The 19,402-nt window shown below is 47.9% G+C and overlaps 1 protein-coding gene across 4 annotated transcripts; it reads left to right on the top strand.

Annotated features, from left to right (window-relative positions):
• Nucleotides 1-411: 411 nt before the first annotated feature.
• KATNB1 (katanin regulatory subunit B1) lies at nucleotides 412-18,265 on the top strand. Of its 4 annotated transcripts, XM_032121628.1 has the most exons (20): nucleotides 414-539; nucleotides 610-759; nucleotides 3,995-4,125; nucleotides 6,194-6,311; nucleotides 7,996-8,096; nucleotides 8,618-8,659; nucleotides 9,313-9,396; nucleotides 10,346-10,461; nucleotides 10,964-11,035; nucleotides 11,290-11,440; nucleotides 11,831-12,018; nucleotides 12,142-12,275; nucleotides 13,058-13,105; nucleotides 13,277-13,353; nucleotides 13,991-14,110; nucleotides 14,892-15,041; nucleotides 15,356-15,432; nucleotides 15,820-15,894; nucleotides 16,569-16,685; nucleotides 17,266-18,265. In XM_032121628.1, the coding sequence occupies exons 2-20, from the start codon at nucleotides 720-722 to the stop codon at nucleotides 17,396-17,398; spliced, it is 1,974 nt and encodes a 657-aa protein (XP_031977519.1). In that variant the 5' UTR covers nucleotides 414-539; nucleotides 610-719; the 3' UTR covers nucleotides 17,399-18,265. The 4 variants fall into 4 exon arrangements, with proteins under 4 accessions (XP_031977521.1, XP_031977519.1, XP_031977518.1 ...); XM_032121630.1 differs by having other exon boundaries at nucleotides 412-759; nucleotides 12,145-12,275; XM_032121627.1 differs by having other exon boundaries at nucleotides 414-759.
• Nucleotides 18,266-19,402: the final 1,137 nt, after the last annotated feature.

Genomic DNA, 19,402 nt, shown 5'->3' with positions numbered 1-19,402 from the left:
GCGGCGAGAGGCACAGAAGCCTCGCAGGAGTCCCGCTCCCACCATGCCCGTGACACCCAGGAACCGCCTTCTGGGACACGACGGCCTCAACCGCCGGCAGACCGTGAGCTACGAGGTCCGGGAACGACCCCGGCCGCCCTCACGGGAGTTCCGGGGCAGCTGCGCGCCCCGAACCGGCCGCAGAGCGGGAGCTGTCCGGCCCCCGCCCCTCAGGGCGGCCCCGCAAAATGGCGGCCCCCATCCAGAGCGCCGCCTCCTCATTGGCCGCGCCTGCCGGGCTCCGCCAATAAGCCGCGCTGTGAGTGGCGGCCGCGCTGCCGTCGCTGTGGCAACCACCCCGCCCTCGCTTGCCATTGGCCGAGCGGTGCGCGGAGCCCGGGCAACCGCCCGGCGCGGCGCGGGGTTGTTGTGAGGGGCCGGTTGTAGGGCGGTGGCGGGCAGGGGGTCCCGGTCCGGTACCGCCGGGCCTCGCTGCCACCAGCGTCCAGGCGATCGCCCTCGGCCCGACCAGCGCTCCCGTCCCGTGATGTTCATCAGCGGTGAGGCCTCGTCCCCCGCCGTGCCGCCTCTCAGGAGGGTCTCGCCGTGACCGTGTTTGTGTGCCCGCAGGACGGCCGGGGCAGCCCCGGTGCACGGCCTGGCCGTAGGACGCGCTAGCAGAGCGGAGCCTCGCCGGGAGGAGAAAGGCGCTGCCCGCCCGAGAGGCGCCGCGCTGAGCCATGGCCGTGGCCGTCACCACGAAGACGGCATGGAAGCTGCGTGAGTGCCGGGCGGGGGAGCCGCCCCGGCTGGGAGCGGGGAGGGATGGGAGCCACCTCATCCCTGCCCTGGATGTGGTGCCCCGGCCCTCTTTTTACATTGCTGGCTGGAATATTTAACTCCTGAAAGTCCTGTTGGAAAACATAGCGGCACAGTGAATAGCGTGGCCTTATCAGTGCTGTTTTCAAAGGGTCACGGCCTTTATTTTTTCTGACTAGTTGATGCAGCACGAGGCTAAGAGCCTGTCTAACCCCACATGGTTCTACTGTAGTACAAGAACAACCGAGGCAATGAGGGATGGGGCACCTGTCAAGGGGCAACCCTGGATGTAGGGAGAGGCTGGGGAATGAGAGGCTGGAGAACAGCCCCACAGAAAGGGATGTGGGGTTCCTGGTCGGTTGCAAGTTGAAAATGAGTCATCAGTGTGCCCTGGTAGCCCAAAGGGCCATCTGTGTCCTGGGGTGCATCGAGGAAGGTGATGGTCCTGCTCTGCTTTGTGCTGGTGCAGCCTCACCTCGAGTCTGGGGGCACCACAGTTCAAGAAGGATCTAAAGCTGTAACAGAACATCCAAAGAAGGATTATGAGTATGGTGAAGGGTCTAGAGAAGCCATGCAAAGGAGTGATTGAGGTCTCTTGGCTTGTTCAGCCTGGAGAAGAGGAGACTGAGGGCAGAGCTTATTTTGCGCTGCAGCTTCCTCATGAGTGTGTTGGAGGGACAGCTCCGATCTCTGCTGTCTGTGATCAATGACAGGACCTGAGGGAGTGTCTGGAGCTGTGCCAGGGGAAGTTTAGGCTGAATATTAGGAAAAGGTTCTTCACCCAGAGGGTGGTTACACACAGGAACACGCTCCCCAGGGAGGTGGTCACAGCACCAACCCTGCGTTTGGACAACGCTCTCAGGCTAAGCGGGGTTTGTCCTGTGCAGGACAAGCAGGAATAGGATTTGATGATCCTTGTGGGTCCCTTTCAACTTAGAATATTCTGTCATTCAATGGAGACTGCCAGATTGCGGTGGGGAATTCCCTCAGTATCAGGGAGAAGGTCCCAAACTTAGCCTCTGTTGGGTTGTCCTTCATTGGTGCTCACTTGTTACAGAAGGTTTACTGAGCTCTCTGCTGCAGGAGGACTGGGGTAGTCTTTGCAGGGCCTGTGTGTCCCACTGTCTTGAAATTGGTTTGAAAGAGACAGTAAGAATCTGCTGGTTTCATGTCCATTATTCTTCCTCTGAAGGAGCAGTAGACTGTTGCTGACTACCAATTTCTAGCTGGTCACTGGTGAGCTATTTCATAGGGGCTGTTGGGGAATGCTTAGAAGCAATAGGATGTGATCAGTTGCTTTAGTCAATGAGTGGGGTCTGGAAACTGGCTGGCAGAAATAGTGTTCTTGACTGGTAACACATGAAGTCATCTGAGATAACTGACTGAGGAATTTTGTATCTTTTTGAGCAGAAAGCCAGTTTGCTATGTTATCTTCCCATCCCTGAAACTCCAGTTGCAGGAAAAGCTGGTAGTCTATGCATCTCCATTCTCCTTAGGTGGGCAGAAGTTCTCGATCTTCATTTTTACTAGGCTCTGCCCCATCTTAGCATCCTCTTTAGAGCATTCTGAGTGTTAGGGATGTTTCAGCAATGCTAATTAGGAGTTTAGTGGTGCTGGGCTGGTGGGTGATAGCTGGTGACAAGAACTTCATGAAACAAAAAATTTGTGTGTGTAAGGCATTCATGGGGGAGCGAATGAACCTCTCTGGCCAAGGCAGATGTCAGGTTATCACCTGGCTTTTATGAAGAGAGGCTTGGATGTTTCCACAGTGACTTTTAAACTTACAATATATTATTAAGAAGGAAATCAAGAGGGAAAAAGTGGAGCTGCTGACACACTTGTTCCAGCAGCAGTGCTCAGCATCTGTCCTTTCAATTTTAACTAGTGAGTTGGTCTATTAATGCTAATTGTACTTTTGGTTACCTTCTAGTCTGTGTATCCATACGGGCTTTGTTTTAGCATTTTTATATGGAAGTTTGGTCTTTCAACGCAATGCAGGTATATTTTCAGATTTGCCCTTCACACGTAATTTATGGCCCAGTTACCTTTGTAATTTGAAAGGTATTTCTCCAGCCCAAGTGAAAGTTGCGCAGTTTTGCTTTCAAAAAAAGTCTTGAGAGTTTGAGATCAAAGTACCTGTAATTATTATTGCAACCATCTAATATCCTTTTGGATTAGTGTTGCATGTAAAATAATCAAATTGCTCCTCCCAGCCAAACAATCTGAACGAAAGCTGCATTGATGCTACCTAGCCTTTTTACAGACTCATAACTATTTTTACAGTTTCATAACTATTCGGTCAAAGCCTGTGACCTTTCAAAGAAGAGAACAGTCAGGTGAAGATGTTGGTAAATGCATCTGCCAAAAGCCCTTGCCAAAATGTTGAGTGAACTGAAAATTCCGCTGTGAGATGTCTAAGCAAAGATGCTCATTCGGCTTCTTTTTTGTCCCAAATTGGTTTCTTTCTGATGAGGTTGCCATAGAGTTCTGTTGTTGCAGTGTCAGAACTTCCTCTCAGCTCCTGGCTTTTTAACAGTCATTTAGCATCAATCAGATTTGTTATTTTCTGCCCTTTTGGATAGATATTCACTCTCCTTTGTCATAGTTGCATGCTCTGCAGTGCTCAGTTTTGCCTGTGTTACCTAGTGGGGATGTAGCAAAGCCTCTGCCAAAACTCAGGGGAGGGAGCTCCACCTCTCCCCGCTGCTGAGTCTGACTTTTCTTCTGGGTAAGGCAGCGAACAGTACTGCTGCTCCTCTGCCAGTTCCTCTCAGGTTGGATTGTCTGCTGCTGCTGTCTAGAACAGGATTAGAGGCCCTTTCACTAGATGACTCTGGCTGCTGTGCATTATTGCAGGTAAAGCACCTTCTGTGATCAGGTTGCTGCATTTGAGCAAATCTTCAAAAGCTCCTGAGCTGCTGCAAGTGGGAGAAGATGCTTTTAGTAAGCCATGTGAGCGCTGGAGTTGTGAAGCTTTGGTCAGCAAATGTTTTAAGTGCAGCAGGCAGAGCCAAGAGGGACTGTTCAAAGCAAGATAATAGTGTGACTTCTTATCTGAACAGTGGGCTGCTGCAGCTTGTCCAGTGGAAACTGGAAAGAGTTTCTGGAGGAAGAATATTTTTTTTAGACCTTTTGGAGGGATGGGATGAAAATTTTTATACTAATCTGTAATAAGTGTTTGCTTTGTTTTGTGCAGAAGAAATCATGGCCCACAGCAGCAATGTGTCCTCGGTAGTCCTGGGAAAAGGTTCGGGCCGGATGCTGGCCACTGGAGGTGATGACTGTCGGGTCAACATATGGTCAGTTAGCAAGCCCAACTGCATCATGGTAAGAACAGGCCTGTTTTCAGCTTTTGTGGGATGGGAATATTAATTCTGGGGTTTGGAGGGTAGGGAATGAGGGGAGAGATTGTTGGGGTGGAGCCTGTGGGACTTGTGAATAGAGTTTGCCAACACAAAGCTGTGTAACCAGATTCTAGCTAAAGGTAGGGACAGGATTGGGTGCCTGGTGGGTCCACTGCTCTAGAGGTATAGTGGGAATGCTTGAGCTGGGCCAGTGCTTACTCAGATAAAGAATATTGTGCTTTATATATTACCAGTCTACAAATAATTAAAGGAAGAGTTTTGTGCAAGAACAGCTAGTTTTATAGTGCAGGCTACAGGGGCCAGTTTTATACCCTGGGGTTCGCAGTCACAGCAGGGGCTATCCCCAGCAGGATGCATTCCCACCTGTGCCACCATCCCTAACTGTCAGCACAAAGGTTGCCACAATAGTTTGCTGTAGGCTGGGGAGGAGTAACTCTGTTGGCAGCGTGTTAGCAAGGGTAGGGTTACCCCAGCAGTGATCACTAAAGTGCACCATAAATATATATTTAACAGATATCTATCCTGCATCACTTTGAGTGGGTGTTGTATAAAACCAGCTTTAGCACGTGTCTCTTGTCATTTGTTTAATTAACAACACAATAATGTTGTGGTATTGAAGGCATTGCTCTAGCCAGTGTGAGCCTTGTGAGGAAGAAATCAGGAAAGTCAAGTCAAAAAGGCTAAAAGGAGAACGTGTGTGCTTTATTTTTCTGTTCATTCAGTGTATGAAGGGTCACCTTTGGCAGGGCTGTGCTTCTTGCACAGTGTAGTCAAGCAGTGTCTTTCCAGGCCCTTGGTGGTAGCATGACTGTAGTTTGAAACTGGACTATTGCCTTACTCAAGAAGAAGGTTGAAGAACTGACTCTGTACCCTTTCTGTGGGATCAGAGAGCTGCACCTCTCTTGTGCTTCCTGGGAACCACAGGCGTTGGGAGCTGCTGTTTCTGACAGGCAGGGGCTGACTGAAGCTGCCTGTGCCATTCTTGTATGTCAAAGGAATCTTGATTTTTGGGGTTGTCCTCTGAAATTAGTTTTTAGTGTTTATATTATAAGGATTATGGATGTTTAGATGTTGGGAAAGAGGGAGAAGAGGAACTTTTCAAGTAACCTTGTGACCTGGTTTAAGTGTGAGCTCTAGTTCTCACTAGCAATGGCAGTTGCAGCTGTGGAGTTTGTAGAGGATTTCAATTGCACATGGATTCCTAAGAAAGTGCCATCAGAACAGGCAGCTTCCAACTGGCATTCCCAGCCTCTGTATGTGTGTGGGAGGCACAGAGCCGGTGTAGCTATTTAAAAAGACATATTTGAGGATGGAGTAAAGCAGAGAATACTGCTTATTTGGCAAGCAGAAAGTCTGCAGTGGTGGAATTTGTTTTCTAGAGCTAGTTTTAAATATTCTTGTATTCTACTAAAATGTCGGCCTTTTCAAAACGCTGATGTAATTTGTAAGCTTTCAGGTGCTCAAGGATGAAAGGAACTTGATACATGTGAATTACTGCCTTAAGCCTCAAGTCAGTACTTCAGAATTAGCACCATGCTGTCACTGTGACATCCATTGCTGACAGCAACCTATGGCTTGGTGCTTGTGTGAAGATCTCAAAGTAGCCCTGCTTTTGCTCTTGCTTTGATTTTGTAACTGGTTCATGACGCTTACATGACCCATTTAGAGCAAACACAGTGCCATTGTGCTACCACAGCATAATTTTTATGATGTAAGAATGTGTCAGCCTTGTCTGAGCATCCACACCTAATGTTTAACTACCTGTGTCTCTGTTGATGGATCCTTTAAAACTTAGTCAGTGTGCCCCAGAAAGTGGGATAATGTGGGAAGACAGGTGTGCTGCGCTGGGTGCAGTGATGGGCTTTAGTGTGCTCTGCCATACTGGTGGCTGCTGAGAAAAAAGGACTGGTGGCACAGCCAGGTGGTCCCAACTCATGGCTAAAGAGTCACCCCTCAGGTATGAGCGATGCTGTGGTTCATACAGGGCTGTGCCAGCAGCTGTTGACTGTGACTGATGGTTTTCTTTGCAGAGCTTGACTGGCCACACAACCCCCATCGAGAGCCTACAGGTCAACCCAAATGAGAAGCTCATAGTTGCAGGGTCCCGATCAGGATCCATTCGAGTTTGGGACCTGGAAGCTGCCAAAGGTATGTGTCCATGAGTTTCTGCTTCTGTTCATGCACACTCTTTGGAGAATCCTTATGCTTAATATCTGTGCTGACCCAGAAGGTTCCTGATTTAAGAAGGAGCAGGAGACTGGCATTGCTTTCATCTTCATCTGCAACTCTTTTTTGTCCTTCTGCTGAGGCTGTAGAGGTGTATTCATGCTTGAGCAGAAATTTGGACATGTACTGGGGACACTGATCTGAGGAACTAGTTTCTATGGTTTTGACCTGAGTGTGTCAAAATCTACATTCCAGATCAGTTTCCATGCATGTGTAGATAACTAGGCATATAGAATTTGTATTCAGTCTCAGCTTCAAGTTGCCAACCTTAATAAAAGGATCCCAAATCAGCTTGGAAGTTTTAAGTTTATTAGGTTCTGCAAAAATGCAGGAATCCCCTGCTTGTTGACTTCTAGTTCTTAGGTTCTAACTTTTCTTTTTTCCTCAAGCAATTTTTCTGCTCTCCTGCTCTTGCATGGCCACATAAATAGACAAAGACCTAATTTTTAATAAACTGTAAAAGCTATGAACTCATCAAGCTCTGATCCTTTAAAGACCACTGTTGAATCATGCTTTATTTATTGCATTTTGCTCAAATCCTAGCATGAGTTTTCAAAGGTATCTTAAATCACTTGAGTGCATTCCAGCAGGAATACCAGAAAATGACTGAGTATTTCTTATAGGTTGCTGCTTCTTCATAGAAGGAATGTGTAATGAAAATAGACTTACACTGTCTGAGCTAAGCAGGCAAACCACAGGCAGCATCAATAATGAAAAGCACTTTTGTCATTCAGACAGTTAGAATCAGTTCAGTTATGGAATACTTTGGCTCGGCCTGTGGGGAGTAGCTGATCTGGGTGCATTTATTAGAAGACCTATGAGCCAGTGTCTGTGCAAATGATCACCCCAGCTCTGGCTCAAGAGCTGATTTCTGCCAGGGGAATCATCAGCTTGTTCCAGATGACGGATGAGGGAGAGGGATTTCCCTTATTATTATCTGAGCAATTTTTCTTAGAGTTGAGTTCTGCATTTGTCACTGCTTGCCGAGATAGGATGTACCAGTTCTACTGGTCCTTTCTGGTTTCCAGAATTACAGGGGGTGTTACTTGATGACTTGCTGAAACACTCTGATCGTTTCTTGGTCTCCTGCTTCCTAAGCATCCATTTTCTGTCTTTATAAGGATTCTTGCAAGGGACAATTGAAGGAGTCTGGGGTGAATATTGGAACCTAAGAGGTGGTGCCTGGATGGGGATGCAGAGTCCTGGGAAAGGGTCTGTCTAATAACTGCAAGGTGAATGCTGCAGGCAGTCAAGACCGTTTCACTTCCTGGCTCAAACTGTTCCTCCTCTGGCCCATTTTGCTGTCTGTGTAACAAGTGGGAAGATGCACTGCCTGCCAGCTGCCTCATTTTCAGAATGGAGACCTTTGGAATTCTATCCATAGCTTCCATACCTAAGGACAGGGCTTCCATTAGGTTCATTGATCATTGCCTTTCTATTGTTGTTTCTTTGCATTGCCAGGGTAAAGTCAGAGGTGTTTCCACAAAATAATATATATTTCCATAAAATAACGGTGGCAATAGTATGGCTACACTTCCGTGTGGAAGTGAACTATTAAATATTTTTCCCCTATTCCTTCTTTCTGCTCTGCCTTTTTTTTTCCCAGTTCTTCGTACCTTACCAGGTCACAAAGCGAATATCTGCAGCCTTCATTTCCATCCTTTTGGAAGCTTTGTGGCATCTGGCTCCTTGGACACCAACATTAAGGTAATACCAGCTTCCACTAGAGATTTCCCTCTTTACCTGCAGTGTCTTTGTTTTGAAGAGTGCCAGAACGTGTTTTGTGTTGAGCTGTTGGTAGATGCTGCACATCATCATTTCCATGTGTGGGCAGGTGTATTTGTGAGTGCTTGTGAAATCCGTGCCTGTATTTTCACAGCCAGCTCATGAATGTGACTCCTCTGGTGTGGAATGTGGCTCTGAGTAAGGTGCCAGCCAAGACCTGGTGTCAGCAAGCACAGATGTCCTGCTTGTTGTGGATTATATCTGCTTCCTCAGGCTGGTGTTTGACTGTCAGAACTGAGCTGCTGTAGTAAGAGAGACCTTCCAGGATTGATTCTCGCTTGGGGAGTTAGAAAATGCCCCTGAGGCCAACAGGGGTTCAGCAGCCCCTTCATTCTGCAGTGTCTGTTAGCTTGGTGACACAGAGACCCCTTGTTCTGGCAGGACCCTTGGGCTCCCCACACACTGCTCTAAAAGTATCATTTGTTTGCTTTTCTTCCTTGTAGCTCTGGGATGTAAGAAGAAAAGGCTGTATCTTCACATTCAAGGTATGATGTTTCATTAGGTTTCAGGCAAAGAGGGGAGAAATATTTCTTTTGAGGACTTGTGAGCAAACCTAAATGTGACTATGTACAATTAACTTCCTGGTTTTCCAGCATGAGAATAAGATCTGCACGATTTGTGAAGTGGCCTGGCAAACCTCAGCAGGCCTCTGCAAGCTGTATGGGAATATGAAATGGATATTATGGGGTATCAATGGATATAATGTGCTATAGTGAGGATGGCTTCAGTGGGGGATTGAGAGCATCCTAAGGGTTTCTTTATATTGTTAATGGTATTACCTCTGCACTGAGATGGTTCTGTTCTTGGGACCTTCTTCTACCTAAAGAACTTGCTGTATATTAATTTTGTGTAGAAACTGGAGACTGTCACAGCACTTCTATCTGACCATATGTAAATCTGTAATTTAGAACTAATTCGTATTAGTGAAGCCAGATCTGTATTTACCATACTCAAACTGATGGCATTAATGTCTAGATGAGAGAGATGACACACATTTAGTGTGGCTGGGTGTAGTGTCTTGAGTACAGTGTTGTGTTCTGCAAGCTGTGAACTCTGTAAAACACTTAATTGATTTTGGTTTATTATATTGTATAGGATTGAAAGACAAAAGCCAGAACACTGTTTTTCCTCATTTCAGGGTCACACAGAAGCAGTTCGGTGTCTCCGCTTTAGCCCTGATGGGAAATGGGTGGCCTCTGCTGCTGATGATCACACTGTAAAGGTAATTTATTGTGACACCATCCTTATGTGCTTGCAGCACATGGGAATGCTGGGATTGTCTTTTTACCAGGCATTGCCAGCACTCACTCATAAACACCCATCATTCATTAGGCAGCTGACTGAGCCCCATGGCTTTGCAGAGACCAGTTTTCTTATGGGGATCGTGTCTGATGGCCCTCAACACCCATAGAAGAGCTGCATGTGTTGAAATGCCCTTATCCAGCAGACATATTGGGAAAGACTATGCACAGAAAAATTAATGTTTTGATGGTAGTAGAGCTGTGGTACCTGAACATTGGCCTCAGTAAACCTTGTAGAATGAGTTGTCCACAGCACGTTGCTTCACCAGACTAATTTCTGGTTCTGCTTGTATTATATACATTACATGTGATTATCAGTCTGAAAATTGGTGTCAGGACTGAACAGAGTAAGAGAAGGAGTTCAGAAAAGTATTGACTGAGGTAGTGACTTCAGTTGTTTCACATGGAGTATGAGGAATGGGGATGAAGGACTGATCTTCAGTTTCACATGATTAACTGATCAGTTATTTCCCTGCATTTTCAAGTGGAGACTAGAGCACAGGAAGAGGGAATTCCAAAGGGATTCAGAGCTTTTGGAATTTTGTTTGTTCACTTTTGAGATACAGTCTGTGGGGACAGATGGAACTGCTATATTTTGTCTCAGTCTCTAAATATAAAATAGAAACTTCTCAGGGACAAATTACATGGAAAATAAAAGATAATGCAAAAAAAACCAAACCCAAAACCAAAACAAAACCTTAAATGACTGGGATGGTACTTTTTCCTTGATTATTGCTTTCTTTGACAGACTTGATCCTGTTCTTGGAGGGGGGAAGTGTTAGAAGGTTGCCAGTACAAGGAAATCCCAAGTGTATTGGAAATCTCTAACATTAAATCTCTTCAAGAGTCTCTGTTCTTTCCTCCTTTCAGCTGTGGGATCTGACTGCTGGGAAGTTAATGTTTGAGTTTACAGGACACACTGGCCCAGTAAACGTTGTTGAATTCCATCCCAATGAATACCTTTTGGCTTCTGGCAGCTCTGACAGGTACATAAGGGGAGGGAGAAAGAAGAGAAATGTGTATGTCTGTTCTATTTCCTGATGCTCTTCCTTGTAGAAACATGACAAAGAGGAATGTCACACAACTCAAACCTGCTATTGCAAGAGCCAGACATCTGGACATCATCTGTGATGGGCAGAACATGGAGATCTTCCCTTCTCATCCAAAATTGATGGCACCTTCTGCCACACTAGAAACCAATGTGTAGCCCCAAGCATCTCTCTAATCCAGCTGACATCCTGTGTGAACAGCAGGCAGCCCTGCTCAGCTGGCAGGGTGTTCTCTTAGCTCTGGGTCAGCTCTAAATGCCTGTCTGTGTCTAGAGCCTCTGAGTATCCCTGTCTGGATTCATGGATCTTAGCTAGACCAGCCTTCTGTCTAGGGTCACTGTATGTGCACAACAGCAAAAGTCATTCTAACTGTTTTGTTAAAAATCTGGATCCTACTGTGATTTCTAGAGCAATGAATTTTGTTGTGTTGTGTGTACAGGACTGTTCGGTTCTGGGACTTGGAGAAGTTTCAAGTTGTGAGCTGTATTGAAGAGGAAGCTACTCCTGTCAGGTACATTAAATTCCTACTGAAATGTACTGGGCAGAGACTAAAGGTGGGGTGAAGGGAGGGTTTCCTCAGAGAGAGACGTTACTGGGGAGAAGTCTGGGCTGCTGGAGATGTTGCACAGGCCCACCAGGTTGCACACCAGATTGGAAGGTTCATTGTTAGAAACAGAACTGAAGGTGTTCAGTGTAGTCAGAGACCCACAAGGACTGAGCAAGGTGGGAATGCTGTGCCTGATTCTCTTCCTGCCTTCCTCCCAGGTGTGTGCTCTTCAACCCAGATGGCTGCTGCTTGTACAGCGGCTTCCAGGATTCACTGCGTGTGTACGGCTGGGAGCCAGAGCGCTGTTTTGATGTGGTCTTGGTGAACTGGGGAAAAGTAGCTGACTTGTCTATCAGCAACAACCAGCTGGTAAGGCACTGCTCCTGAGGCGGGGGGAGGCAGCTGTGAAACACAAGATAAAATCCTGCTGCCTCCTTGCAGGCCTTCAGACCTGTAAGATTGTGTCAGGGCTTGCAGCATGCCCAAAGGCTGTGTGCCTTGTGCTCCACTTCGTGTCTCTTTGGCTTCTGGAGGAAAGAACTCGGGCTTAGTTTGACCAGTATTTAGAAGCTATACTTGGCAAAAGTTCTATCCAAGCTTTTCATAAATTGCTGGCAACTTCAGGTTGAAAAATCCTCAGCACTGAACTGCGCAGTCCTCAAGCGCAGTTGCTGAGGGTCACTGCATCACTCCTGTTCTCAAAAGGGCTGGTGTGCACCCCACTCCTTGGTGAATTACCTTGATCTTTTGCCTCTGCAGATAGGCGTTTCCTTTGCACAAAGCACAGTCTCTTCCTTCGTTGTGGATCTCAGCAGAGTCCCAAAGTCAGATTCTATTCCTCATGGGTTGATCAGGGACGACCAGCCTCTTGTGCCACCTACCCCCACAGGGTCCTCCCTTCGCCGCATCTATGACAGGCCCTCAACGAGCTGCAGCAAGCCACAGAGGTGAGGGAGTCTGCTGGCTTGTTGAATTTCAAGATTTTAAGGAAATGCACCAGGCACTCAGTGCTCGCTCTCTCTCTCTCTCTGACAATACGGCTTCCCCTGACAACAACTCTTTTTCCACAGCAGAGTGAAGCACAATTCGGAGAGTGAGAGGCACAGTCCTAGCAGTGAAGATGACCGGGATGAGAAGGAGTCAAAGGCTGAGATCCAGAACCAGGAGGATTACAAAGAGATCTTCCAGCCCAAGAATGCGATCTGTCAGTACCAGGGGTTTTTGTGCTTTTGAGTAGGGTTTGGGTTTGAGATGAGGACACTAAACTGATTCAGTAGAACTGACCTTTGGCTTACTGTAACAGAGACTTCACCTGTGACTGGAGAGTTCAGAAAGCTTTTCTTTAATATTCTGAAGCACAGATCATGTTGGTGGGCAGCTGAAAGGTGGCACCTTTACTAGGGTACAGTGATGTCTGTTTGAAGCCTCAGAATCCAGAGCTTTATTGTAAACGTGCTGCCTTCCTATCCTGATTAGAGTGTTAAGGAAATTTTATTAGCTTAGAATTTTGATATGTATGAGATCAGCAGCCTTCGTTAAAGAAGGAAAGGCAAAATGTTTTGTTAAAGCAAAGATTGTTGTTTAGGAGGCATTGTGCAGTGTCTGTATCTCATTTTTATGTAAATGATAAAATGAGATACTCTTTCTGAGGAATTCATAGCAATTATTTTTATTTGCTTATATAAATAAATAACAGGAGGTGGATTTTTTCTAGTATCATTTGTTGTGACAGTGCCTTGTCTCAGGCTTCACACCTCTACAGCAGCAGTGAACGACGGGTCGGTTTTGTCCCTCCTATCCATGAAGGCTGAAAGCTAAACTCAACAATAGTGTCAGGGCCTAAAGGAGATAACTCTGCTTGTTGTATCACTGATTACTCTCATGTGTGGAGTTGTTGGAGATTTCTCTGCTCCAAGGTTGACTTACCACTTATCAGTAGCCTTGGATGCTCCTTCATTTGTTTATTTTTTTAATCTTATTCTGTAGGCCGAACTCCTCCTCGAAATGAGCCCTTTCCAGCCCCTCCTGAGGATGGTGAGTATGGAAATGACCCCTTGGTGGGGATAGGGTTAATGGCCCTCAAAAGAGGGAGAGCTGCCTGGAGGCAGAAATGGCTCCTTGCAGTGTAGCTAAACAGAACCCTTGCTCTCAACTCTTGAAAGTGACCATCAGTTTCTGCTTTCCCACTTCTCTCCCTCTTGGTAGAGCCTGGAACTGCAAAGGAAGCAGTGAAGCCCAGCCAAGCTGCGGATGTCCAGACCTCGTTGCCAAAGCAAGAGCTCGTACGTACTGTGTGATCTATGAATTGCTGTTCCTGCCCCCTCTGTGAACAATGTGCAGAGCTGGGGAATTTGTGATTTCTACTTGGGCTGATTGTTTACTGAAGGGCAGTAAAAGTGCAGCTCTAGGCTTTGTGCTGCTGCCTTAGCAGTAGAACCAAGGCCAAGCCTCCGACCGGGTCTATTGTTTTAGTTTGCTGCTTGTGCTTGCAGTGGTGCTTCTCCTTGCATCTCAGAATTGGGGCACTCAAGAGAACCAAGTGCCAGGTTTCTACAAATGCTTGAACAGAGGCCGTTTTGTTGCCAAAACTGCAAGCAGCTGATGTGCCAGGATTCATTATACTGGCTTCTTTAGAATTCTCTCTTAGCCTTCAGGCTGGCCACAGCCCATTGCCCTAATTTCATAACAGTAACAGCACTTGGCACTTCTGCTGGGGTATCTCCATGTTCTTTACAAACCTTAATTACATAGCGGTGTGTACCTGAGAGATACTTTATTGCCTCTTAAACTATGCTAGCAAACTGGAGACTGCTGCTGCGTTAGGACCCTGCTGTGAGAAGAAAGCAGGTCAGAAATAAAGGTCACCAGACTAGGGCCAGACTGTTCCTGCTAGAGCTTTTATCCCAATTTCTTCTGCAGCCTGATCCAGTCCAGAGGCCAGCGATTGCCTCCTCAACTTCTTTGAGCAGAACAGAGCCATCAGTGATTCCGGCAGCCAGGAATGAGCCCATTGGCCTGAAGGCCTCTGACTTTCTCCCAGTAAGTGTCTCTGGATAATGTTTTCCAGCCAATGTCTATGTTGGGTGGCATCTGAAAGGGGGTCCCCCATTGTGGTTGGTGTAAATACAGCAGAGTTGAGCCCTGCTCATGAAAAAGCTGTTACCAAAGCAGAGAGCAAGGGGTGAGACAGTCACTGAACTATTCCATGTACCAGATAGTGGTTCATTTAAAAAACTGGTGTCTGCTATTACATGTACATAATAATTTCACAGGAATCTCTGCCTCTTGCATCTTGGAGGCTTCTTGGTCTCTCCTGGGGAGGGTATTCTCTTGTCTTAAAAAGGGGGAAAGACCAGAGCATCCTGATGATCCCAAGGTCTAAATGTGAACAAAGGAAGTAGTTGTTCTAGCATGGCCTGGGCAGGAAGCAAATTGAGAGTCTAATAAATTTTGTATCTATGCTTTCTAATAAAATTTGCTGTTTCCAAACAAGTGTTTCGCATAAAAAAATAGGGTTTATGTGAAAACATTTCTTTATTAAAACATACTGGTTTTGAAAACTTACTTTAAATTCATCTTTTTTGAGAGTTTTCCCAAAGCTTTAAACATGTTCGTGATTGACATAGTAGAAAAAGCAGAAAATCAGTAACTGAAACCAGAACAAATTGAGCATTTCCATTTCAAAAGGTTTTTACAACCATCTGCAAAGAAATCAGTATTCACTGACATCCTGTCTGCCAAAATGGGCTCTCACCTAGGCCAGAGAAAGCTCCCACCTTTCCGTGCCATCCTGCTCTGTTATTGGTGTCTGTACTTCCAGGCTGTGAAAAACCAAAGCCAGACGGAGCTGGTGGATGAGGAAGCCATGTCCCAGATCAGGAAAGGCCACGAGACCATGTGTGTGGTGCTCACCAGCCGCCACAAGAACCTGGACACCGTGCGGGCTGTATGGAGCACCAGTGATATCAAGGCAAGCATGAGGAGATACCTAGGGCTCATGAGGGGAGCAGCTGAGCAGCTCTGTTTGTGTGTCTGGGGCTGATTCTGCCTCATACAAAACATGGGGTCTCACAGCTTTTGTTCCCAGGGGTGCACCACAGAGTGCTACTGTGTCCCACCTGCAGCTGAATGGTCACCAAAAAAACTTTCCCATGAGAGAGTTCCCTAGCCATCTTCACGTTTCCTCTACCTTGTTTTGGAAGAGCAGCACTAGATACAAATTTGCATTAGCCCAACCAGTTTGAGCTTTGCAGTAGGTGACTTTTTCTTCCCCTTCTCTCTCAGAACTCTCTGGACTCTGCAGTGGCAATCAATGATCTGTCTGTTGTCGTGGATCTCTTGAATATTGTCAACCAAAAAGCGTGAGTCCTGGGTGGGGTCAGCCCCTGGGATGCTCAAGAGCTGCCTGGCTGCGAGTTGGGAGCTCTGCCTTTTACCTGCCCCATGTCCAGTGGGCCATGGAGGCATGAAGTTCATGTGCTTGTAGTTGCATCTTCAAGCCTGCAGTGACAGTAACTGCTGGAGTTGTTTGAGGCCAAGGAAAATCAAAGTCTTGGGCTTCATAAAGTAATTCTGCTGAAAGTCAAAGAAATATGTCAGAACCTGCCACTTTCTCTCACGAGGGGGAGTCAGTGAACTTGCTCAGTGAACTTGAGTGTCTCTGTCTGGGCATTTGCTAGGAAGTGTTATTTGTGTTGGCTCAGCTTTGTAGAGCCTCAGTCTCCAGTCTCAGGATATGTCCTTTTCAGGTCTCTCTGGAAGCTGGATTTGTGTACTATAGTCCTGCCGCAGATAGAAAAACTGCTCCAAAGCAAATACGAAAGGTGAGGCCCTAAGAGCATGGTGTGTTTGTGGGACAGGGTGTAGGTAGTGATAGGGGAGCTCTGCTGGGCATTTTGTACCCGAAAGAAAATCCTGAGATACCACTGCAGATACAGTACCATGCTGATATGACACCTGAAAAAGAATGATGGAGTTGCCAGGTGTGTGTGGGAAAAGACACGGAAAGTATGCATGGGCAGGAGGAGCAGGATAGTGGGATTTGTGGTAGATGTGTTGGATGGAAGACAGCTCTGGCAGCCAGGAGGGGCCATGTAAGACAAATGGGCTTTGCACACTGCTGGGAGTGAAGCTGTCAGCTTGGGACAAGGGGAATGAAGTCCTGCAACAGCCCTGGGGACTCATCTTTAGGGGGAAAACATTGCAGCCTCTCCCTTAAGAGGGAGTTTCTGCTCTTCCTTTCTTCTGGGAGAGAGGTTCCTGCCAGGTTCCCTTGGCAGGACATCTCTACCCTTGAGCAGAGAGGTCCCACTTGGTGGGGTATGTGCCAGGACCTTTGGAACAGGCTTGCTTTGTGAAAGCTTTAACTAAGATGTATTGTTGGTACTTGGCTGTTGCTCTCCTTCCCTGCTTACAGGTGGTGGAGTGGGGTTGTTTGAGGGCTGCGTGCTGGGGGGACAGGAATGAAATTCAGGTGGGACCCGATTCTGTTTTTCAGTTACGTGCAGACTGGCTGCACATCCCTGAAGCTCATTCTCCAGAGATTCCTGCCACTCATCACAGACATCCTTGCTGCACCACCTTCTGTTGGAGTGGACATCAGCAGAGAGGAAAGGTGAGGCACACGCTTCCACTTGCTCCCAGCTGGGACCAGCCTTTCTCTTGAGAGAGCTATGTCCTTGCCATCAAGGCTCTGATACCAGACTGGACATGCCTTCCCTTTGTCTGCAAACACCAAACTTTCCTGCTCAGAGGAAAAGGCCAAGGACTGCTTTTCCCTTTGTCTCTGTATCTTGAATCATACCTAAACAAAGTATTGGGAGTAAAACCACCCTGTGGCTTCCCCCTCTGCCTCACAAGACACATGAGTTGGTAGCCAGGCCCTGGATTTTGAGTTTGAATAGCTCTTCTCTGAGAGTTGGCCTTTGGAAAACAGTACCTCCTTCCTCCCTGGACTGTGCTGCCAAAGGGGGAAGAGGGGTGAAAGAGCCCTTAATGTGGATGCCATTCTCCTGTCTCATCAGGACATGGGCTGAATGCCTGGTGTTTTTGCAGAGCTGTGCTCACATTTCAGCCTCTTCCAGGCCATTTTCAGGACTTTTCTCTCCTGCTGAGTTGCCTCTCTGGCACTGCAGGAACAGCCACACCTCAGGCAACTAAGGATTCATGCTGTGTCTGCTGTCATTTTTTTCCAGGCTTCACAAATGCAAGTTGTGCTACAAGCAGCTGAAAAACATCAGCAATGTTGTTAAGAACAAGTCTGGGCTCAGCGGCCGCCATGGTAGTGCCTTTCGGGAACTGCTTCTCCTCATGGCTGTCCTGGACTAACAGCCACCACCTCCTCATGTACAAATACAGGTGGCCAAGCTTCCCCTGCTCGTGGTCTGGCTGGATTTCAGATCTCTCCGTGTGTCCGTCTTTTCCCCCTGCCCCTCTCCAGCATGGTAGGGAAATGGAATCTGCCTGGCTGGTCGCCCAGCCAGCCCTCGTGCCTTACGGGCTGGATGGAGGACCCGAGTGGAGAGACGTGTGTGCTGTGTGAGGGGCCCTGGCGGGTGGAGGACCCCACAAAGCCCTGTAGGGAAGCTGCTTCATTTCAGCTCTTCATCTCAGCATCAAGCTCTGGGCTGCTCTGTGTGCTGGCCTGTCCCTGCAGGAGGGCTCTGAGCCTGCTGTCACCCCTCCTTCCCGCTTGTGCTGTCGGTTCTTGTTGCTTGGCCCTGTGGGCCAGGGCCGTGCTCTCGCTGTGCAGCTGCTGAGGACTGCAGCCACCGCCCCACAAACGCCTGCTGTGGGGTGGATGCCCTTTCCATGCAGAAGGGACTTCAACTGCCATGGGGGACCAGCCCCTTTGGCTTCATCTGACATGGGCAAGGACACTGTGCCACTGTGCCGGTGCATCTCAAGGACCTGAACCAAGAGACTTTCTCTTGGCTTCTCAGACATCCCTGCTGGCACCCAGGGCTGCAGAAGATCAGTATCTTCAGACTGTGCTTGGATCTGAGGTCTACCTGGACCTGTTAAAATATGTGACTTAAACAGGACTCGTCGTATGTGTTTGCCTTTGGGGGTGAGGATTTGGAAGGGTGGAGGAACAGAGGGACATGGACTGATTTATGTCTTTCTACATCCACTGGACCATTCTTAGAGGTTTGGTTTTGTTTTTTTCCCCCAATAAATGTCTGTCAGAACCTTTCTGTCCCTCTTTCTTCTTTCCTCTGGGGAAAGAGGTTCCTGTTGGTGCTTTCCCTGCTCTTCCCAGCCTGTCTCCCATTTTATACACTGGAGCCTGTTCTCCAGGAATCTGTAACTTATAATGAATTTTATTAAAATATTTGTAATTTTTTTTAAAGTTGTGTTAAATGCCTGAATCTCTTGGAAGTCCTCTTCACCTTGGTGTGGCTCCTGGCTGGGAGTGCCCAGGAAAAGCAGAGCTCTATTCCCTGCCTGTCCCAGGGGAAGCTGACCATTCTCACCCATCCTGCTGGGAGGCTGTGGTGAGCAACAGGAGAGCCAGCACTTGCCAAGTGGCTCGTGGAAATCCCGGGGGCGGTTTCACTCTGCTGGGTCGTTCCCAGCCCAAGGAGCAGCGTCATCATTTAGGGCTCATCCTGGTCCCTGGCTGCACACAGATCTCCCTCCCACAGCTCTTGAGCGGATCTGGCTGGAGTGGCAGTGCTGCCTACCTGCTGCCTCTGAGCTCCTAAGCCAGGGAATGCGTTTGGAAGGCTGTTCTGGGGAGCTGAAGTGGGGCTATCAGGAAAGCTAAAGCCAGTCCCCACATTGCTGATGCTTCAACCAAACAGTCAAGTTTTGGGAACAAAGGGGAGTGCCTTCCCAGCTCCGCGGCTCTGGAGGAGGTGGCTCCGAAGGTGGCTTGTGCAGCAAGAGGCCCTGGCACTGAGCCACAGGCAGGACTGACAGTGAGTGCTGCCTGCTTCGAGCACCAGGAGACTCACAGGGTGTGTGTCCTCCTGCTCTGCAGCTGCTTCCTGCCTCATCTGGTGATAATCTCATGCCTGGCCCCCCATGAGGTGTGAAAAGGCTCTGCCAGGCACCAGCCTATTGTTGGAATGGGAGGTGGAGCAGGACAAGGTGGAGCAGGACATGGGAGCATTGGGACTCACTTTGGGTTTAACCACTGCTCTCCCGCCAATTGCAGAAGCCTGATAGCTGCAAAATGGGGTGGGGACCGTGCTGCCAGGCTGGCCCCGGGGACAGCTGTAAGGGGAAGGATATTATGGGCTTTTCCAGCCCTATGGGAGATGCTGGGAGGACGGAAGAAGCACCCACCCCACCTCAAGCAGGGTTCAAGAACAGCAGCGCAGGAGG

This window comes from Corvus moneduloides, chromosome 12 (assembly GCF_009650955.1).
Source record: "Corvus moneduloides isolate bCorMon1 chromosome 12, bCorMon1.pri, whole genome shotgun sequence".
In the NCBI taxonomy this organism is placed as follows: Eukaryota; Metazoa; Chordata; class Aves; order Passeriformes; family Corvidae; genus Corvus; species Corvus moneduloides.
Note: the sequence above shows the minus strand (reverse complement) of the source record. Positions and strands in the feature narration are given on the sequence as shown.